General features: G+C 28.3%; 1 protein-coding gene and 1 long non-coding RNA gene across 2 annotated transcripts; one reads left to right on the top strand and one right to left on the bottom strand.

The window, feature by feature from the left end:
• Nucleotides 1-876: 876 nt before the first annotated feature.
• LOC129291609 (UDP-glycosyltransferase 74F2-like) lies at nt 877-4,061 on the bottom strand. The gene is made up of 2 exons (XM_054929068.1): nt 3,356-4,061; nt 877-1,930 (listed from the first exon to the last, which is right to left on the bottom strand). Exons 1-2 carry the CDS (start codon nt 4,022-4,024, stop codon nt 1,121-1,123), a joined length of 1,479 nt encoding a protein of 492 aa, XP_054785043.1. The 5' UTR covers nt 4,025-4,061; the 3' UTR covers nt 877-1,120.
• A 1,916-nt stretch (nt 4,062-5,977) lies between these two features.
• Nucleotides 5,978-8,771, top strand: LOC129291791 (uncharacterized). The gene is made up of 4 exons (XR_008588769.1): nt 5,978-6,225; nt 6,324-6,516; nt 7,377-7,447; nt 8,547-8,771. It is a non-coding gene; the product is annotated as an uncharacterized LOC129291791 (long non-coding RNA).
• Nucleotides 8,772-16,110: the final 7,339 nt, after the last annotated feature.

Here is a 16,110-nt window from a genome sequence, read left to right as displayed (position 1 = left end):
AATTATAATACATTTAAAAATATGTTGACAATCAACAGAGACACTAAAAAGTCACCACTGATTCTTAACTTTCAGCAGTGACTCATATATTGCCACTAAAACTTACAATATAAGTTTTTTTAAAAAATTATAACATATTTTAAAATATGTTGACAATCAGTGGTGATATTGTAAAAGTCGCTGATTCTCAACTTTCAGTGGCAACAGTAAAAGCTGTTGCTGAAAGTGTGACTTTCTGTGACGACATGCACTTGTCATTGTTGAAAGTTTGAAAATCAGCGGCGACTATATCTTATCACCGTAGAAAGTCACACTTTTAGCAGCGGCTTTTACTGTAGCCGCTGAAATTCTTTTTTTTTTTTGTAGTGATATATACCTTGCAATATCATTTAATCCATTCCATGAAAAATTAAACAAAAAACCTTCATATAATAAAATCATATATTACAGAAAATCTAAATTCTTGATGCGTACTACAGAGAGACAGATGGAGTAAAGCCTCTTGAAATTAATTGTCTACAGGCACTAATTTAATTTTTTTTTATGCCCAAGATCACTTTTCTCTCGTATCTCTCTCTCTAGAGCATTCTACATGAATGTATTTAATTCTATAGATGTAGGAGATCCCAATCAACCCCCAAAAAAAAAAAAAACCTTACATGCAATTATTTTTAAGAGAATACAAGAGGTAAAAAATTTTGGAGTAAAAAGGATTAATTAGATTTATGAGTTCATTGATAAAATCATAACCCATAATTGCTAAACGTTCTATGGGAGGTTGCATAAGATAGAATTTTAGTTTGATGGTTAAAAAAATTCGCATTACATACCAGCCAATCAGTACAGGTATTAGTTTTTCTGAAAACACAGTCATAAATAAAATACCTACTACTCTTGCACAATCATTTTTGTTATATATTCTACAACCCTATAGGTAGAGTGTTACAAACACATTTCTTTTTAGAGAGAATCATACATCAGTCGCATACAATACATTTAAATACCACAAGATCCATTAACAAACTTAGGAAACGAAATTAATACTAAGTTGTCAATTAATTTTGTAATATTTAAATGTATTGTGAGAGAACTCAAAAGTAATTCTCCTTTCCTTTTAACGCTACAGGCTTCCAGAAGCAACAGTAGCATTTTGTTCATTGGAAAATGTGTTGATAGGGTTTTGGGCCCCACCAAGTGTACACTTAGCAGAGGGAACAAAACTTGCCACAAAGTCATCAATATTCTTATTTGAGCTTCCACCTTCATCACAAGCCTTAGCAGCAAGAGATTTCCATTTCATGGCATTCCTCTTCATCTCTTTGCCTCTTTCACTCTGCATCACTTCCTGTATGCATTTCTTCACTGTTTCTCTTCTCACAATCCCTTTCTCATCAGCCTCAGCTTTCACTCCCATCTTCCACACATCTTTTATGTACTTTGCATTTGTGGGTTGGTCTGTCCACTGAGGAACTGCCACCATTGGAACTCCTAAGCTCACAGCTTCCAATGTTGAGTTCCATCCACAATGTGTCACAAAGCAACCCACAGCTTCATGATCCAGCACTTGCAGTTGAGGACACCATGTGATCACCAAACCCTGTTTGTTCTGTGAAATGTCCAAAAAGTTCTTGGGAAGCTTAGGTTTCTCTGGTTCTCTAACTATCCACAAGAAGTAGCTCTCACTGTCCTTCAAGCCCCATGCTAGTTCCTCCATTTGATCATTGTTTAATGATGCTATGCTGCCAAAGGAGACATAAACTACAGACCCAGCTGGCTTGTCTCCTAACCAATTCAAACAAACATCGTTTTCTTCTTTGTAAAAGCTAAGACCGTAGGCGTTGTCATCTTTGAGTCTCTTGTCTAAGAACATTGATGGTATGGTTGGTCCTATAGTCCTCAGAGGGAAGATTTTTGATTGCCAATCAGCAACCTAAGATGGATCACAAAACATAAATGAACAACTTTTTATTAAAGAAGAATGATATATGTAATTTCAGGAAAAAAAAGAGAATGATATTTATTTGCATGAATAAAAAGTTTAGGTAAATTGAGTCCCAAGAGATTCATTAAGGTTAAAGCATGCCTTTTTTAAAAAAAAAAAACACTTACAAAGATACTTACAGATCATTCACCAATAAGATTTTCTTACATCAGCAATAGGATTTAATCTCACGATCTTATAAGTTATGGGTCAAATTCTTACAAGAACTAACATTTGTTGGTAAAGAATGATATATTTAATCACCCATCATATGTGTTATGATGTTCTCCTTGGAAATCAAAATTGGGTTAAAGGACAAATTTTTCGGGAAATTTTTCATTAGGAGCAACTATTATCCTTAACTTTTGATTTGATCAATGTTACCTTAAAAGTTTCAAAAATGGTGTAATGTCACGCCTACAGTAATGGTTGATTGTTATTTTAAATGTTAAAGGGAAATTTTGCCCCAAAAGTTTGTCTAAATGAGTAATTGGTTTGTAATTGGTGTAATGTGTTTAAATGATAAACTTTTAAATCACAAGAAGGATTTAACAAACTTGTTGTAACCCAAAAATAAGAGAAGATTTTAGGTTGAATTATATTGAATGTCTCTGACTCAAAATCCATATGTATGTTTGAAAAAGTCTGTATGTAAAGGCAAGTATGAACTTTAAAAGGAAGTATGTGGAGCTTGAGGTAGAGTTTGATTTTGTGTCCAAACAACCTTAGGTAAGACCTTTTGTCAAAATTCAGAAATTTGAACTATTTTTTACAATGATAATGGGTTATTAGATTTTTCTTTTTTAATTTGAACATTGATAATCCAAAAACATTGTGCTAATAGAAAGTTTGGGATACTAATTACTATTTTAAAAAATTTAGGACAAAATTACTCTTTAGGCCCAGTCAAAATTCTCAACTAATAATCAATATTAGTCAACCATTATTGTAAAGTTACATTACACCTAAAAGTTAAGGATACTAGTTTCTCCTGGTAAAAATCTTCTATAGCAAATTTTTCCTTTAACTCATTAAAATAACAGGGTCATATTCCTAATTAAATAAAGAAAGCTTCTCTGATATTGATGAATTATACAAGAAAACAATTAAATGTGGAAATCAGATCAGATCTACACTGTAGTCCTCAAATGTGACTTATCAGTTGATTCTTTTAAGTGTTTGTATTGCTTTTTGATGGAATTCTTTTATTTTATATCAATTTAGTATCGATCACTTGCTTCAGTGAATAACCTTTAGAAGTTAAAGTATTCATTCACAAAAAACCTTTAGAAGCTTTCCACACAGATAAATATATGTAGTAAATGCTATACCTAATAACTATACAAATAAAAGATATTATCAAATATTACTGACCTGTGGCTCAAGCTCATAAAAGGAATTACAAAGAACCCAATCTGCTTTCTCAATATCAGAGAACTGATTCACAACCATTTTTGAGAAAGCTGGGTAAAGTCCCGAAGCATCCAAGAAAGATGGCAAGTCGGACATAGCAAATGTTGGCAACGCAGGAAGTGAAATCTCAGACTGATGATCATCAGTCTGAGGAATCTTTTTCAAGTTTCCTTGACAAGCATGATAATATATACTATTCACTGAACAAGATTGGGTGAAAAAAGCAGCTCCAATAACCTCAAACTTCTTGGCAACCTCAAGAGCCCAAGGCAAGAAAGAATCATACACAACACAATCAACTGAACTACTTAGTGTGAGCTTCTGTAGAAGTTGTTCAAAAGACTTTGGCCCTACGTCCCAGAAACGATCGATGTAGGCTTGATCGCTGCCAGCTTCTTCAAACCCTCCATGGTCAAAGCCATCAGAGATGCTCTCAAGAGCCATGGAGGTTAAGCAGTGCTGATCTAATTTTAGGGTTTTGCGGAGGAAGCGAGTGGCGACTAGCGTGACTCTCACACCCTTATGATCCAAACGCTTTGAAAACTGAAGCATAGGGTTTATGTGACCTTGAGCTGGATAAAGCAGTACCAAGCAATGAGGTCTTCTGATGATTTGCCTGCCGTCTTCCATTATTTCTCTGTAAAGCTTGCTGGAAATACTACTCTCAGTTATTGTGTGTGTTGGTGTGTGAGTCGTGAGTGGTTGAATTGGATGTATTTATAAATAGGTGTGGAACCAGCTTTGAATTTTGAGGGGCCCAAACTTTCTTGGGATTGGTTTCTTTGCTCGTTATAGTTATGAGCACCGTGGTACTCATCATTGTGAGAAAATTTAGACTATTCATATTTTGATTTAAACGGTTCAGATTTAAAATACCATTATATATTTTTATTTTACATTTATTAAAATAAAAATTAATGAAAATTATAAAATAATTTTAATAATTTTTTATTTTTAATATGATTTAGATTTAATTTGAAAGACCCAATTTAATATTAAGAGTTTTATAATTGATATGCATTGAGTATCTAGTTCTGGACTATGCAAAGTACATTTAAATAGTCAATGGACATCAATTATAAAACCCTTAATATTAAATTAGACTCTTTAAATTAAATTTAATTCATATTAAAAAAATTTATTGAAATTATTTTATAATTTTTTTAATAAATATAAAATATAATAATACTTTAAATCTGAATCATTCAGATCAAAATTTGAATGATTCAGATCTCATCACAGCGCTAAGCACCACGATGTTTATTACTGTGTTGAGCACTGAAACCAATTCCAACTTTCTTGTTCTTTGCTTCAAATTTTACCATTTCAAAAAATTATGAATATATCATCAAAAAATTATACTATTCATGGATCATTGATACGCTACCTCTCATTACCGAATCCCAACGTTTTCGTTAATTCGAATTCGAACTCATATTATTTCTACTGCATATAATAACATTTGTTTTTTCAAAGGCATTAAACAAAATAACAGTTTCACAAAACTCAATAAAATAAAATTATTACAATAAACGATAACGGCTCATATATAAATGTTAATTTGTCATAACAATGTTTTACTACAGATTAATGACAGATAACCTTTTTTTTTTTTATTATTAGCAAAGATTAATAACAGATAACCTAATACCACAAATTCAGACCAAGTCAAACACATGCCTGAAAACTATGGGGTAAAATTGGTATTGTTGGTGTTGTTATTTACCGTTGCGCATCTCAACTTATGCTCACTGACATGTGCTTCGACACCCAATATAATTTTGTTTACAAACATGTCATCTAACCCACAGCCTCAACACCCCTGTATTGGGTTCACCTCAGCCACCAATTTGGATCACCATGTTGTATGATTCAGCTCATCATCATTATATATAGAATAAATTTTTCTAAAAATCACCGAATCATTTGTTCATGCGTTCTGGATAGAATGCTTAAACAAACCGAGCTGTAAACAATTGTATTCTATAACCACCTTAAAATAAGAGAAAATTTTAGATACACCCAATGTGGCACGCCATTTATGATTTGTCCAATTAGAATGATTTAACTCATCTAAATTAAATCTTATGCATTTTCATTTTTCTACTATCATTAATGTTAGAATTAATTTACATTTAATACTATCTAAATGTCATGTTTTTATTGAACAGATCACAAATGACATGATGTACTTAGTCAACTTAAGAATTTCTCTTAAAATAATTCATTCATTTTTAAAATGCAAATAAATACCTGTAATAACCCAAATTTTTTTTTTTGAAAAATTAAAAGTTAAAATTAAAATTAAAATTAAAAAATACATAATATTGTGTTTAAGTGTATTTATATTAATTTTGGAATAAATTAACAAGAAGAAGAGTTTGTCTAGTGGCAATTATATTGCTACTTATTTAATAGGTCATGAGTTTGAATCTTATGAGGCCAAGAGTGCAAATTTTCTATATTTTCTCTTTTGCTTCAGCCTATTGACAAAATTACAATAATGCCCTTCTGGAAAAAAAAAAGACAGAGACAGAGACCTAAACGTGTGGCTTCTTCTCTCATATTTTCCTTTTCCCTGTCGAAAAGTCCAGAAACAATGGAGAGAGATAGGGAGCTTCGATTTCCTCCAGTCCACTGTCATCTCTTCCCTTTTTCTGTCGTCCTCCACTATATTTGATCGCGCGGTGAAAGTGGAGACTCGGCATCTCTATGTGATACCCAGGTTGTCCGCCGTACTTCCCTGTCTCTACTTGTTTTCTTTGTTGCTTCTCTGTTCTCGCTGTTCACGTACACGCAGCTGGGGTCCGAGAATCAGGTCGTCGGAGCTGGTAGGGTTGTTCGCGAGCTCATCTCTGTTTGATCTAGTGCTGTGATTCTGTTTTCTTCCTTTCGTGTGTACCCTGTCTCTGATTCGTTCTCTATGCAGCTCGTGATTTTTTTTTCTTCTTCTATTATTACTGTGGTTGAGTGCATCTGGTCCTTTAGCCTGCTTGTGCGTTTCTGAAGAGAGAAAGAGGAGTGGTCTGCCATTGGTTGAAGCTGGAAATAGGAGAACTCCTCTCCCTGTTCTGTCGGCTTCTTCTCGTTCTCTCCCTCCTCTGTTATTGTTGGTACTTAAGGTGAGGATTTTTGAACTCTTCTTGATAATTTAGTGCAAGAAAGTGTGTCTGAATGAATGATTGAAATTGAAATTTTTTTTTCTAAGTTACTGAAATTTGTGTAGTGGAAGTATGATTATGATAAGTATGGTTAGAGTTTGAGTCAAGTTAATTTTGTTTGAACTAGATGATGTTAAGAAGCGGTTAGGATGAGTTTGAAATAAAAAAACTTTGACATGGAATTTGACAGTTAGTGACCATGAAATGTTTGTTAAAATGCTTGTGAAAAGGAGTTATTTTATTGTATATTTACTAGAATATCAATAAGTTTCTTGAAAAACTTAATTGGTTGGGGTGCTATTATCTTATGAGTTTAACTTGGAAATGGTAAAAAGAGATATGTGAGTAGGTATTTTTTTTCTTCTACAACTTTGTTGGATCTCGCAAGAGACATGAATTGGCTTGGGTGTTACTCATTTGTAAATTTGAATCGAATATTGTAAAGACATTTATCTATGTTATTGATAGATTTATTGGATTCTTGAGTTATGGTTGAGAATTTATAAATTACAGTGTTGTGTTATGATTCAATTTTAGGGTGTATATTAGGTGTTTGATGTAACGTTCACTAAAGGAATTATGAAGCAATTGAAAGATTAAATGTAACACACACACACAAAATTGGATGTGTGTGTTATAGAGTTTGAAAATAGAAGTATACTCAATATGTTAGATAAGGGGAGTATTCATATGAAGTAACTGTGAAATTAGAGAAGCTTTTAAGATATGAATTTTGGTGTCTTTGAATAATTACTATTGTAGTTGATTAGAGTTATTTTTGTTGACTTAAATTTCGCATGTATATAAATATGTTCATATAGGGTGTCTAGAGGAAGAGGATCTTGATAAAAGTGATAAGGAGTAAGCTATAGAGGTTGGAAAGGCTTATCAGGTAAGTGGATAGCGTCCCAACTGATTATTTTTAATCAAAATTTCTTTTACTGGAATATTACTTTGTTTTGGAAATCATTTTAATAGCATTAATGCAATTATTGGATATTTGTTGATTAACTTTACTTTATTTTGAAAAATTAGCTTTATCAAATTTGAAATGTTATTTGATCAATTAAATTAAGTTTGAACTTTGATTATGAGAATTTTATTTTATCAAATATTGGATTGATACAAAGAATGATTCATGCGAGTTCGACTTTGAAATTTTGATTATTCGATAAATGCAAGCATGAGCATTGGATATGAAATTTTATTCTGGCAAGTTTTCATGCTTAAAAGTATTCATGCGAGTTTGATTTTGAGAACGAGAATTGTATCATGAAAGCGATGATTTTCTCGCATGTTTGAAAATAGTTTTAAAAAAAGGGGACTTTATACGAAACACTAGTTGCTAACGGCAGTTCCGTTAGCCCTTGGCGCGCCATGGTACACCTAGCTAGCAGAATGTTTATAGGAGGTGCTAGCCCCGTGCGATGGCCAACGCACGTGGAATGGAGGGATGGTTATTCGTGAGCATCGTACTCACGTTTGTTTCGTGGCTTCAAGCCGCGTTTGGTTACCATGACCCTCGTGGACTGTGTGTCCACGTTTGTTTCGTGGCTTCGGCTGCATTTGGTTATTTACCCTCGTGGACTGAGTGTCCACGTTTGTTTTTGTGGCATAAGCCGCGTTTGGTTAGTTACCCTCGTGGATTATGTGTCCACGTTTGTTAATTGTTCTAATAAGTCCCTATATTTATGAATCCAATCGTTTGATGATTTCATATTCTATTGGTTTTTATTTAGTAATTTGTTTATAAATATTTATTTCATTTATGTGCTTTCTTGAAATCAAGTGATAATATCATTTTCTATGATAGTTCAATGATTTGAGATTTTATTTGAAATTTATAGAGCCATTTTATTATGAAGTTTATAAAATTTTTATGAAAATTTTGTCTATTTAACTTACATAACTATTTCAAACTTTTCATTTTATTTATGTTCTATTATTTATTGTTGGGACGTTATTCACTGGAAAAGATATTTTGGTCTCAGATGGTATAGTTGAACTCGTGACTCGAGATATCCACTGAGGAGTTTTATTGCTGAATTGAAGCAGAAGAATTATTTTAATCAAATCCTAATTTGATGAAAAATTTGAACTTATACCTACGTTGGCGTCTGGCCTTAGGTGCTCCACATAGACTACAGGTAGGAGCCTTATATTTCTTTTAAAGTTGAATATTTGAATTAATATTGTAACAATTTCTAATTACTCTATTAGTGTGTTTAACGTATTAATTTCAGAGTTTATTCGATCAAGGCTTAAGGGATATGAGTTTTGTGCCTATATCCCGTGCCGGTCACACCTGATTTTTGGGGCGTGACAATACCCATTAACATTTACAACCAACGGGTGTATGAATTAGGTAGGTCATCCTGCTCTTGATGTTATAGCGTCATTTAAATGGAAAAAGATACATAGCGTGAATAAATACTTAAACTAACTCATTTGTAACAGTAACTTATAGCATTAAAGATACTATAAATATTTTCCGCAGTGATGCACTGAACTGACAACAATTAAATAACAAGGTTACTTAAATTTGGATGAAACAACTATTATTCATCAAAAAATTTTTAAAAGCTTGTCGGTGTGTATATCATGTTGACTGACCCAAAAAAATACTACATCCATTACTATATATAAGATATCTTTAACTAAATCACGCAAATTAATAAAAATTAGTTCTCTAATTAAAAGAACAGCAATATTTTAATTTTATCCCTAATTATTGTAAATAAAAATAAATTTTTTTTCAAAATAAATTAATAAGGGTACTTATATTTTTTCTTTTCAATTTAATAAGGGTATAATGGTTCATTCATTAAAAAATATGTTAACAACTCTTATATTTAAAGACAAAAAACAGTTTTAAAAAACTTTTTATATATAAAGACAGAAGGAGTATTATATACTAGTATTAACAACTAATTTAGGCACATTCAAGCCATGATTACTAGCTATGGTGAGTCATAACATAGGATAATATTATAGTTTTAATCATATATATTACTATGTACGGCTGGGTGGTTTTAACTAATTTGATTATAACTATTTTATTTTTTTATTTTATTCTCTTAACAAAAAAATGTTATAACTTTAATTCTGCTGAAGAACCTTTTTAGTCCCTTTTCCTAACTATCTTTATTGTCATTCTTATCAATTTTTCCAAAAATAATTAGAAATTTGTTATGGAAATTTGTGGTGAAATTAAAAAGATGATGAGAAGCAAAATATACACAAGATATCAAAAAAGGGAGCTTTTGCATATAAAACCCATATTATAGGATCAAATTAAGCAAATATCTCAATATTTATTATATTTTACATTATGGCCGGTTTATTATATTTATCAATGATATATCATTAGATATAAATGATAAATCCTCTATAAATTTTTAAATTTTTTATAATAAACTCTTTGTATATCAATGATAAACTCCTTGTATATTAATATGAACTAACCATACTCCTAAATTTTTCAAAATTTGATTTATATTTTTTGGGTAGAAAATTTTTTTTGGACTAATGAACCAATTTATCAAAAAAAAAAATCGTTGGGACCAAAAACTGAGGGACTGTTACATTTTTAATTAGTGAAATTTGGGAAATTATGTTGGAAGACCACGAAAGAGTGATATTTATTTATTTATTTATTTATTTCAATTAAAGTTGTGAAAAAGTGTTGCTTTTTAGTGTTTAGGGACGCGTTTGCGTAAAAATCAACTTCAAAAAAACCCAACTAGAAGTTTAGTTACCAACTGTTTAGCAATCTGTTTCAAAAACAGTTTTCTGTTCTTTAATATTTTAAAGAATAAAAAATCAAATATTATTTTGAAGAATCAAAAAATGAAAACATATGTTAGATTTCTGGAATTATTGTTCTAAACAATAAGAGAAAATGTAAAAAACACATGTTTTCATTATTTTTTATTCTCAAGACATATTCTACTTTAAAACATTAATTTTTAGAACAATAAAATAAAAACAGTTTTAAACAAGCTCTAATATTTTTTTAATTTTATTTATAAGTTGCTTTGAATATATTTCACTGAAATTAAAGAAAATTTTAAATTATATTAATTATGTCTTAAAATTTAATAACTTTTCACCTCAACCTTTTAATAAGGACGAGAGGAACAATTTTAAATAATTTTTTTTACATCAAATAAAGGGAGAAAGGCAAAGATTAACATAGAAAATAATAAAGAGTTTTATAAATAGGATCAAAATTAATCTTTTTTTTTACCTTATAAATAAAACAGGAGAAATAATAAATAGAACCAAGAGTATGGAAGTACTATTATTATAATTATCAATAACAACAACAACAACAATAATAATTTGGTTGTATTTAGAGCTTCTTTGTACTAATAATATGATTCTTCATGATAAATATTAGTTTATAGCCAATGATCTTTTAGTTTAGGGACATGTAAATTCTCTTATAAGTAGAAAGTCGTGAATTCAATCTTGCTCCCAATTTTAGGCCATTAGTGATTATCCCTTCAATTCAACAATAAAAAATCAATATTAGTTTACATAGTGCCCATGATAAAAAGAATATTCATGATAAAAAGAATATTAATTATCATATAGTGTCGTTTTGTAAGGAGGCCCATGATAAAAAAGAATATTAATTATCATATAGTGTCGTTTTGTAAGGGGGGCTACATGTGTAAGAGAAGAATGCCACTACACCATTGTCTGGCTGGGCGTCCGTTGGACTTTTTTATTTTTTATTTTTTTCCTAATAGCCATTCCTAAGAGAGGGGGCTATATAAATGTTAAAATGTCCAAGTTATATTGATATGATATGAAAAAGACTTAAATATTTAGTTTCATATATAAATGTTCATTGCAAAATTACAAAATCTACAATCTTTGTTAAAATGTCCACTTTATCCTCAATATCTCAGGTGAAAAGGACAATATTTGCCCCCAGTATAATTGCCCCTTCTCCTCCTCCCTGATCTGCAAGGCTGCATCTTGGGATCTGATCCAAACTCTCCCTACTTCTCCATAGTCTAATTTCAAAAATTTTACAATACTTCAAATTTACTCGTTTTTTTTATCAGAGGCAATCATATTTAAAATATAATTGAACAATAAATGTAAGCAAATCACCTTAAATGGAGTTTGGAATGAGAGTATTGCCGCGGGTAAAAAGTGATATTTAACATAGGTCAAAGAAGTCATTAAAGATATATATATATATATATATATCTTATTTAATTAAAAACACATATGTTAAGTATGTTATATTGATATGATATGAAAAAGAATTAAATATTTAGTTTCATATATAATATACCTTTTCCATTCAAATTAAAACAAGTATATTTAAAGGACTAAAGGTATTAAAAATAATATTAATATCAAAAGTTTATTGTGGAATAAATAATATATAAAATATTCATATGTTTTGATTTAATTGAAACATGTACTTTGAATATATAAAGTTAATTATATAATTTTTTCTAATAGAAAAAGACTCAGGAATTACAGCTTGGAAATCAAGGAGCAATTAGTATTTTTTTCAAAAAATATTCCTGATCAAGAATAAAAAGATTTAGTCCATGCACGTTGAAAACATGCTAGGCATTAATTGGGAATAAAAGTGAAAAGGGGAAAAAAGTTAAGACATAAAATATAATTGTTCAAGCTATTTTGCTAATAAGAAAAATAGTTAAAAATATTTTATTCAAATGTATGAGTTACTTCCTAATGAATGTTAAATGAGTAGTTGTTAAATGTTAAATTAGACATAAATAATTTTATTTTATACTCCCTCCCTTGATCCCTTCATTATATTTGTCTTTTTAAGAAAAGAATTGTTTCATATTACAAGTTTTTTAAGAAAAATTAAAAAATCTTGTTTTATCATTAGAGTAATGTACTATTTATTATTATAATATTATAGAGGCATTAAATGAGGAATAAATCTGGCAAAATATGCTATAAAGCATCCAGCGTTCTAACCAACAGAAGTTATTATATCTTTATAAATCACATAATGATATATTCCTTCCGTTCAAAAATATAAGATATTTTTAATCAAATCTCATCTCTTAATAAAATAGTTACTTACTTTTTAATTAATTTTATTTTTTTAAATTTATCCTTATTAAATACCCTACAAGAAATATAAAGTCATTATTAATAAGGACACTTTTAAAAAAAAGCAATAATTATACCTCAAAAGATTAAAAATGCCTTATATTTTTTAACATCCACCTCCTTAAAAAATGTCTTATATTGTTTAATAGAGGGACTATGAATTAAGTTTTTCAATATTATTCCTTTTAAAAGTTATTAATTACAGAAAAAATGTAATAAAAAATTGAAACTTTTCTATTTAATTAAATACTGATAAAATTAAAATTTTATTTTATTTTCAGATAAAATTAATAATTTAACTATGTCTTTTTAATTTCAAGGTATGGTTAGAAGTGCTTTACAATAAACATCAAATGAAATATATTTTTACATATATTTACTATACTTCATAATCTATGTCCAATCATAATTTTTTTAAAATACAATAATGCGATGGAGGGAGTAAAAAACATATGGGAGAATATTTAAATAAGATGGAGAGAAAAGAGATTGAATGTAGCAATTATTTACGAATTACAAACCCAATAATTAGCTAAAATAATTAGACTCCGTCCATGGCTCCATGCCTATTTATTTGTCCTCAAACCTTAATTTTTTTAAAAAAATTAATTGAAACCTTAATTTTTTTAAAAAAATTATACTAGTACATCTATCCAATTATACTCTTATTAAATATTTTATTTAAATATCTAATAATGACAGCTAATATTAATTAACTTTTTTAATGGAATAATAAATAAAGAGTATAATGAAAAAAATAATTATAGAGACCGCACAATTTCTTATCTTGAGAAAATATCCTATATTAAGAATCAAAAGAAATACTCCTTTCATTTAAAAATATAAGATATTTTTAATTGAATTTTATTCTTTAATAAAATAATTATTTGTCTTCAAAATAACACCAGCTTTTCATATTTATCAAGTGTTTCTAAAATAAATATAATGTAATTTAGTCATTAGGGATACTTTTGGAAACAAATGCGATGATTATACCCTAAAACATTAAAAGTTTATATTTTTTAACATCTAACCCCCTTAATAATATCTTATTGGAAATATTTTTTTGTAAAATATTATTGGAAACCAGTAATAATAATATCTTGAAATTTAGAAAACGTGATGTCCAGGGATAATTGAACAGAACTTCTTCAAAGTGTTCCTGTGCAAACAAGGAGAAGAAAAGAAAAAATTAATTATTTAATTCTTATAATTTTAATTCAATTATAACTCAATCTCTGAATTTTAATTTGTTGTAACTTGGTCTTTGTAATTTTAATTCAGTTGTAACTTAGTCTCTTATTTTGACTTTTGCAACTCAATCCCCATAGATTTAACCATTCAAATATTAGTCATTAAATTTTAAAAATAAAATTATAAAGATTAAACTATTTTAAAATTTTAATCTTTATAAATATTTAAAGGGTTTACTAATTTAAAATATTAGTCCTAAATTTTAATATAATTTTAATCTTTATAATTTTATTTTTTAAAATATAATGATCAATATTTAAATGGTTAAAACTATAGGGATTGATTTGCAAGAGTTAAAGTTGAGAGATTGAATTACAATTGAATCAAAACTATAAATAATAAATTATAATAAGCCAAAGTTCAGAAATTAAGTTATTACTTAATCAAAACTTTAAATATTAAATGATTAATTTTTCAACAAGTAAATATAGAGAAAGTACTGACTTTGCTCTTATTTATAAGGTAAGAAAATAAATTTTTTTGTCTTATTTATAAATTATATTATTAAATTTTTATTACAAATTTTTTATATTTATTAAATATTAGAGAAAATATATTATTAATATATACATATATATATATATATTTAATAGGACCAAAAATAATACTCTCTCTATCTCAAATTATATGACATTTTTAAAGGAATTTTTATATCTTAAAATATTAAACACTTTAGGTATATTAAGATTTTATAAAATGCATCAATTTTAATATTATATTTTATTTTCTATAATTAATTTTTGTTCTTTTTTTTAATATATTAAATAATGGATATTTTTAAAAGTTCATATTTTTATTTAAAAAAAATAAAATTATTAAATATATTTAATTAAATTTATTAATATATAAAATTTTATTTAAAAATATTTTATAATTTAAGATGGAGGAAGTAATTTATTAAATTTAATAAAAAATAATGAATTTTAAAAAAGTGATTTATAAATAATGTGGAGAAATTTTTAATTTGAATCAGAGTGTTTTTGAGTGCATGCATTGAGAAAAGTGAATGACAAAGTTGGGACAAGGTCATGAATAATTTGTCAGAACTCAGAAATTCAATCACCAACTACCACATGCCACTGCAGAAGGAGGCCTCCACTTGCCTTCGGAGAATTTATTTAGCACTTAGCATTTGCGGGTTGGGACCGGATCCTAAATTCCCACTCCCTCAGCAATCCTCAGCCATGGTACATCCTCCCCCTTAAATTCATACTTATTTTATTTAAAAATATAAAATATTTTTAATTAAATTTTACTTTTTAATAAAATAATTAATTATTTTTAAATTAATTTTATCTTTTATATTTATCCTTATTAAACACTCTATTATTTCACTATTATATATATATACATATACATATTAGGATAATGATTTAAACTGATTTTTTATTTTTTATTTAAAAACTTGTCCTAAAAAATCACTTTGTAAAATTTTTTTAAATAGGTTTTTGTTAAATAAGTTAGGCCAAGGTTTGAATGAAACATACCGTAAGCCCCTGCAAGCTAACTTATATTTATATAGTCTGATTTATTCAAACTCTAATAATAGATATTTAAAAAAATGCAAAGCAATTTTTTAAAACAAGTCTTAAAAATTAAAAAAATCAATTTAAATCATTATCCTTATATATATATATATACTCCCTCCGTTTAAATATGTAAGATATTTTTAATCGAATTTTATTCCTAATAAAGTTGTTACCTACTTTTCAACTAACCTTATTTTTTATATTTATTCCTATTAAATACCGTATAATAAATATAAAGTTACTATCAATAAAGGCACTTTTAAAAAAAAGATAATGATTACACATTAAAAGACTAAAAATACCTTACCTTTTTTAACATCTAACTCCTCAAAAAATGCCTTATATTTTTTAACAGATAGAATATAAAATAGTAAAACAAGATATATAAAAATTATTTTTATAATCAAATTATTTTAATATGAGATACAAGATATGACGATTAGATATTAATTGAATGGTGTAGAACTTCTTGCTGCTGAGGAAGGTTGAGGGAGTGGAAGTATGAGAGGATGTGGATCCTTGTGGGGGTTGGTCTTTCATAATTCATGACTTGTGGTTGAGGACTGAACCTCCATGTGACCACCAAACCCTTGTTATGTGAAATATCCAAAAACTCCTTGAGGGAAGTTGGCTTCATCTCAGTACTGTTCAA

This window comes from Prosopis cineraria, unplaced genomic scaffold, assembly GCF_029017545.1.
Source record: "Prosopis cineraria cultivar Desert tree isolate PC_DT_omini unplaced genomic scaffold, ASM2901754v1 PC13, whole genome shotgun sequence".
Taxonomy (NCBI): domain Eukaryota; kingdom Viridiplantae; phylum Streptophyta; class Magnoliopsida; order Fabales; family Fabaceae; genus Prosopis; species Prosopis cineraria.
Note: the sequence above shows the minus strand (reverse complement) of the source record. Positions and strands in the feature narration are given on the sequence as shown.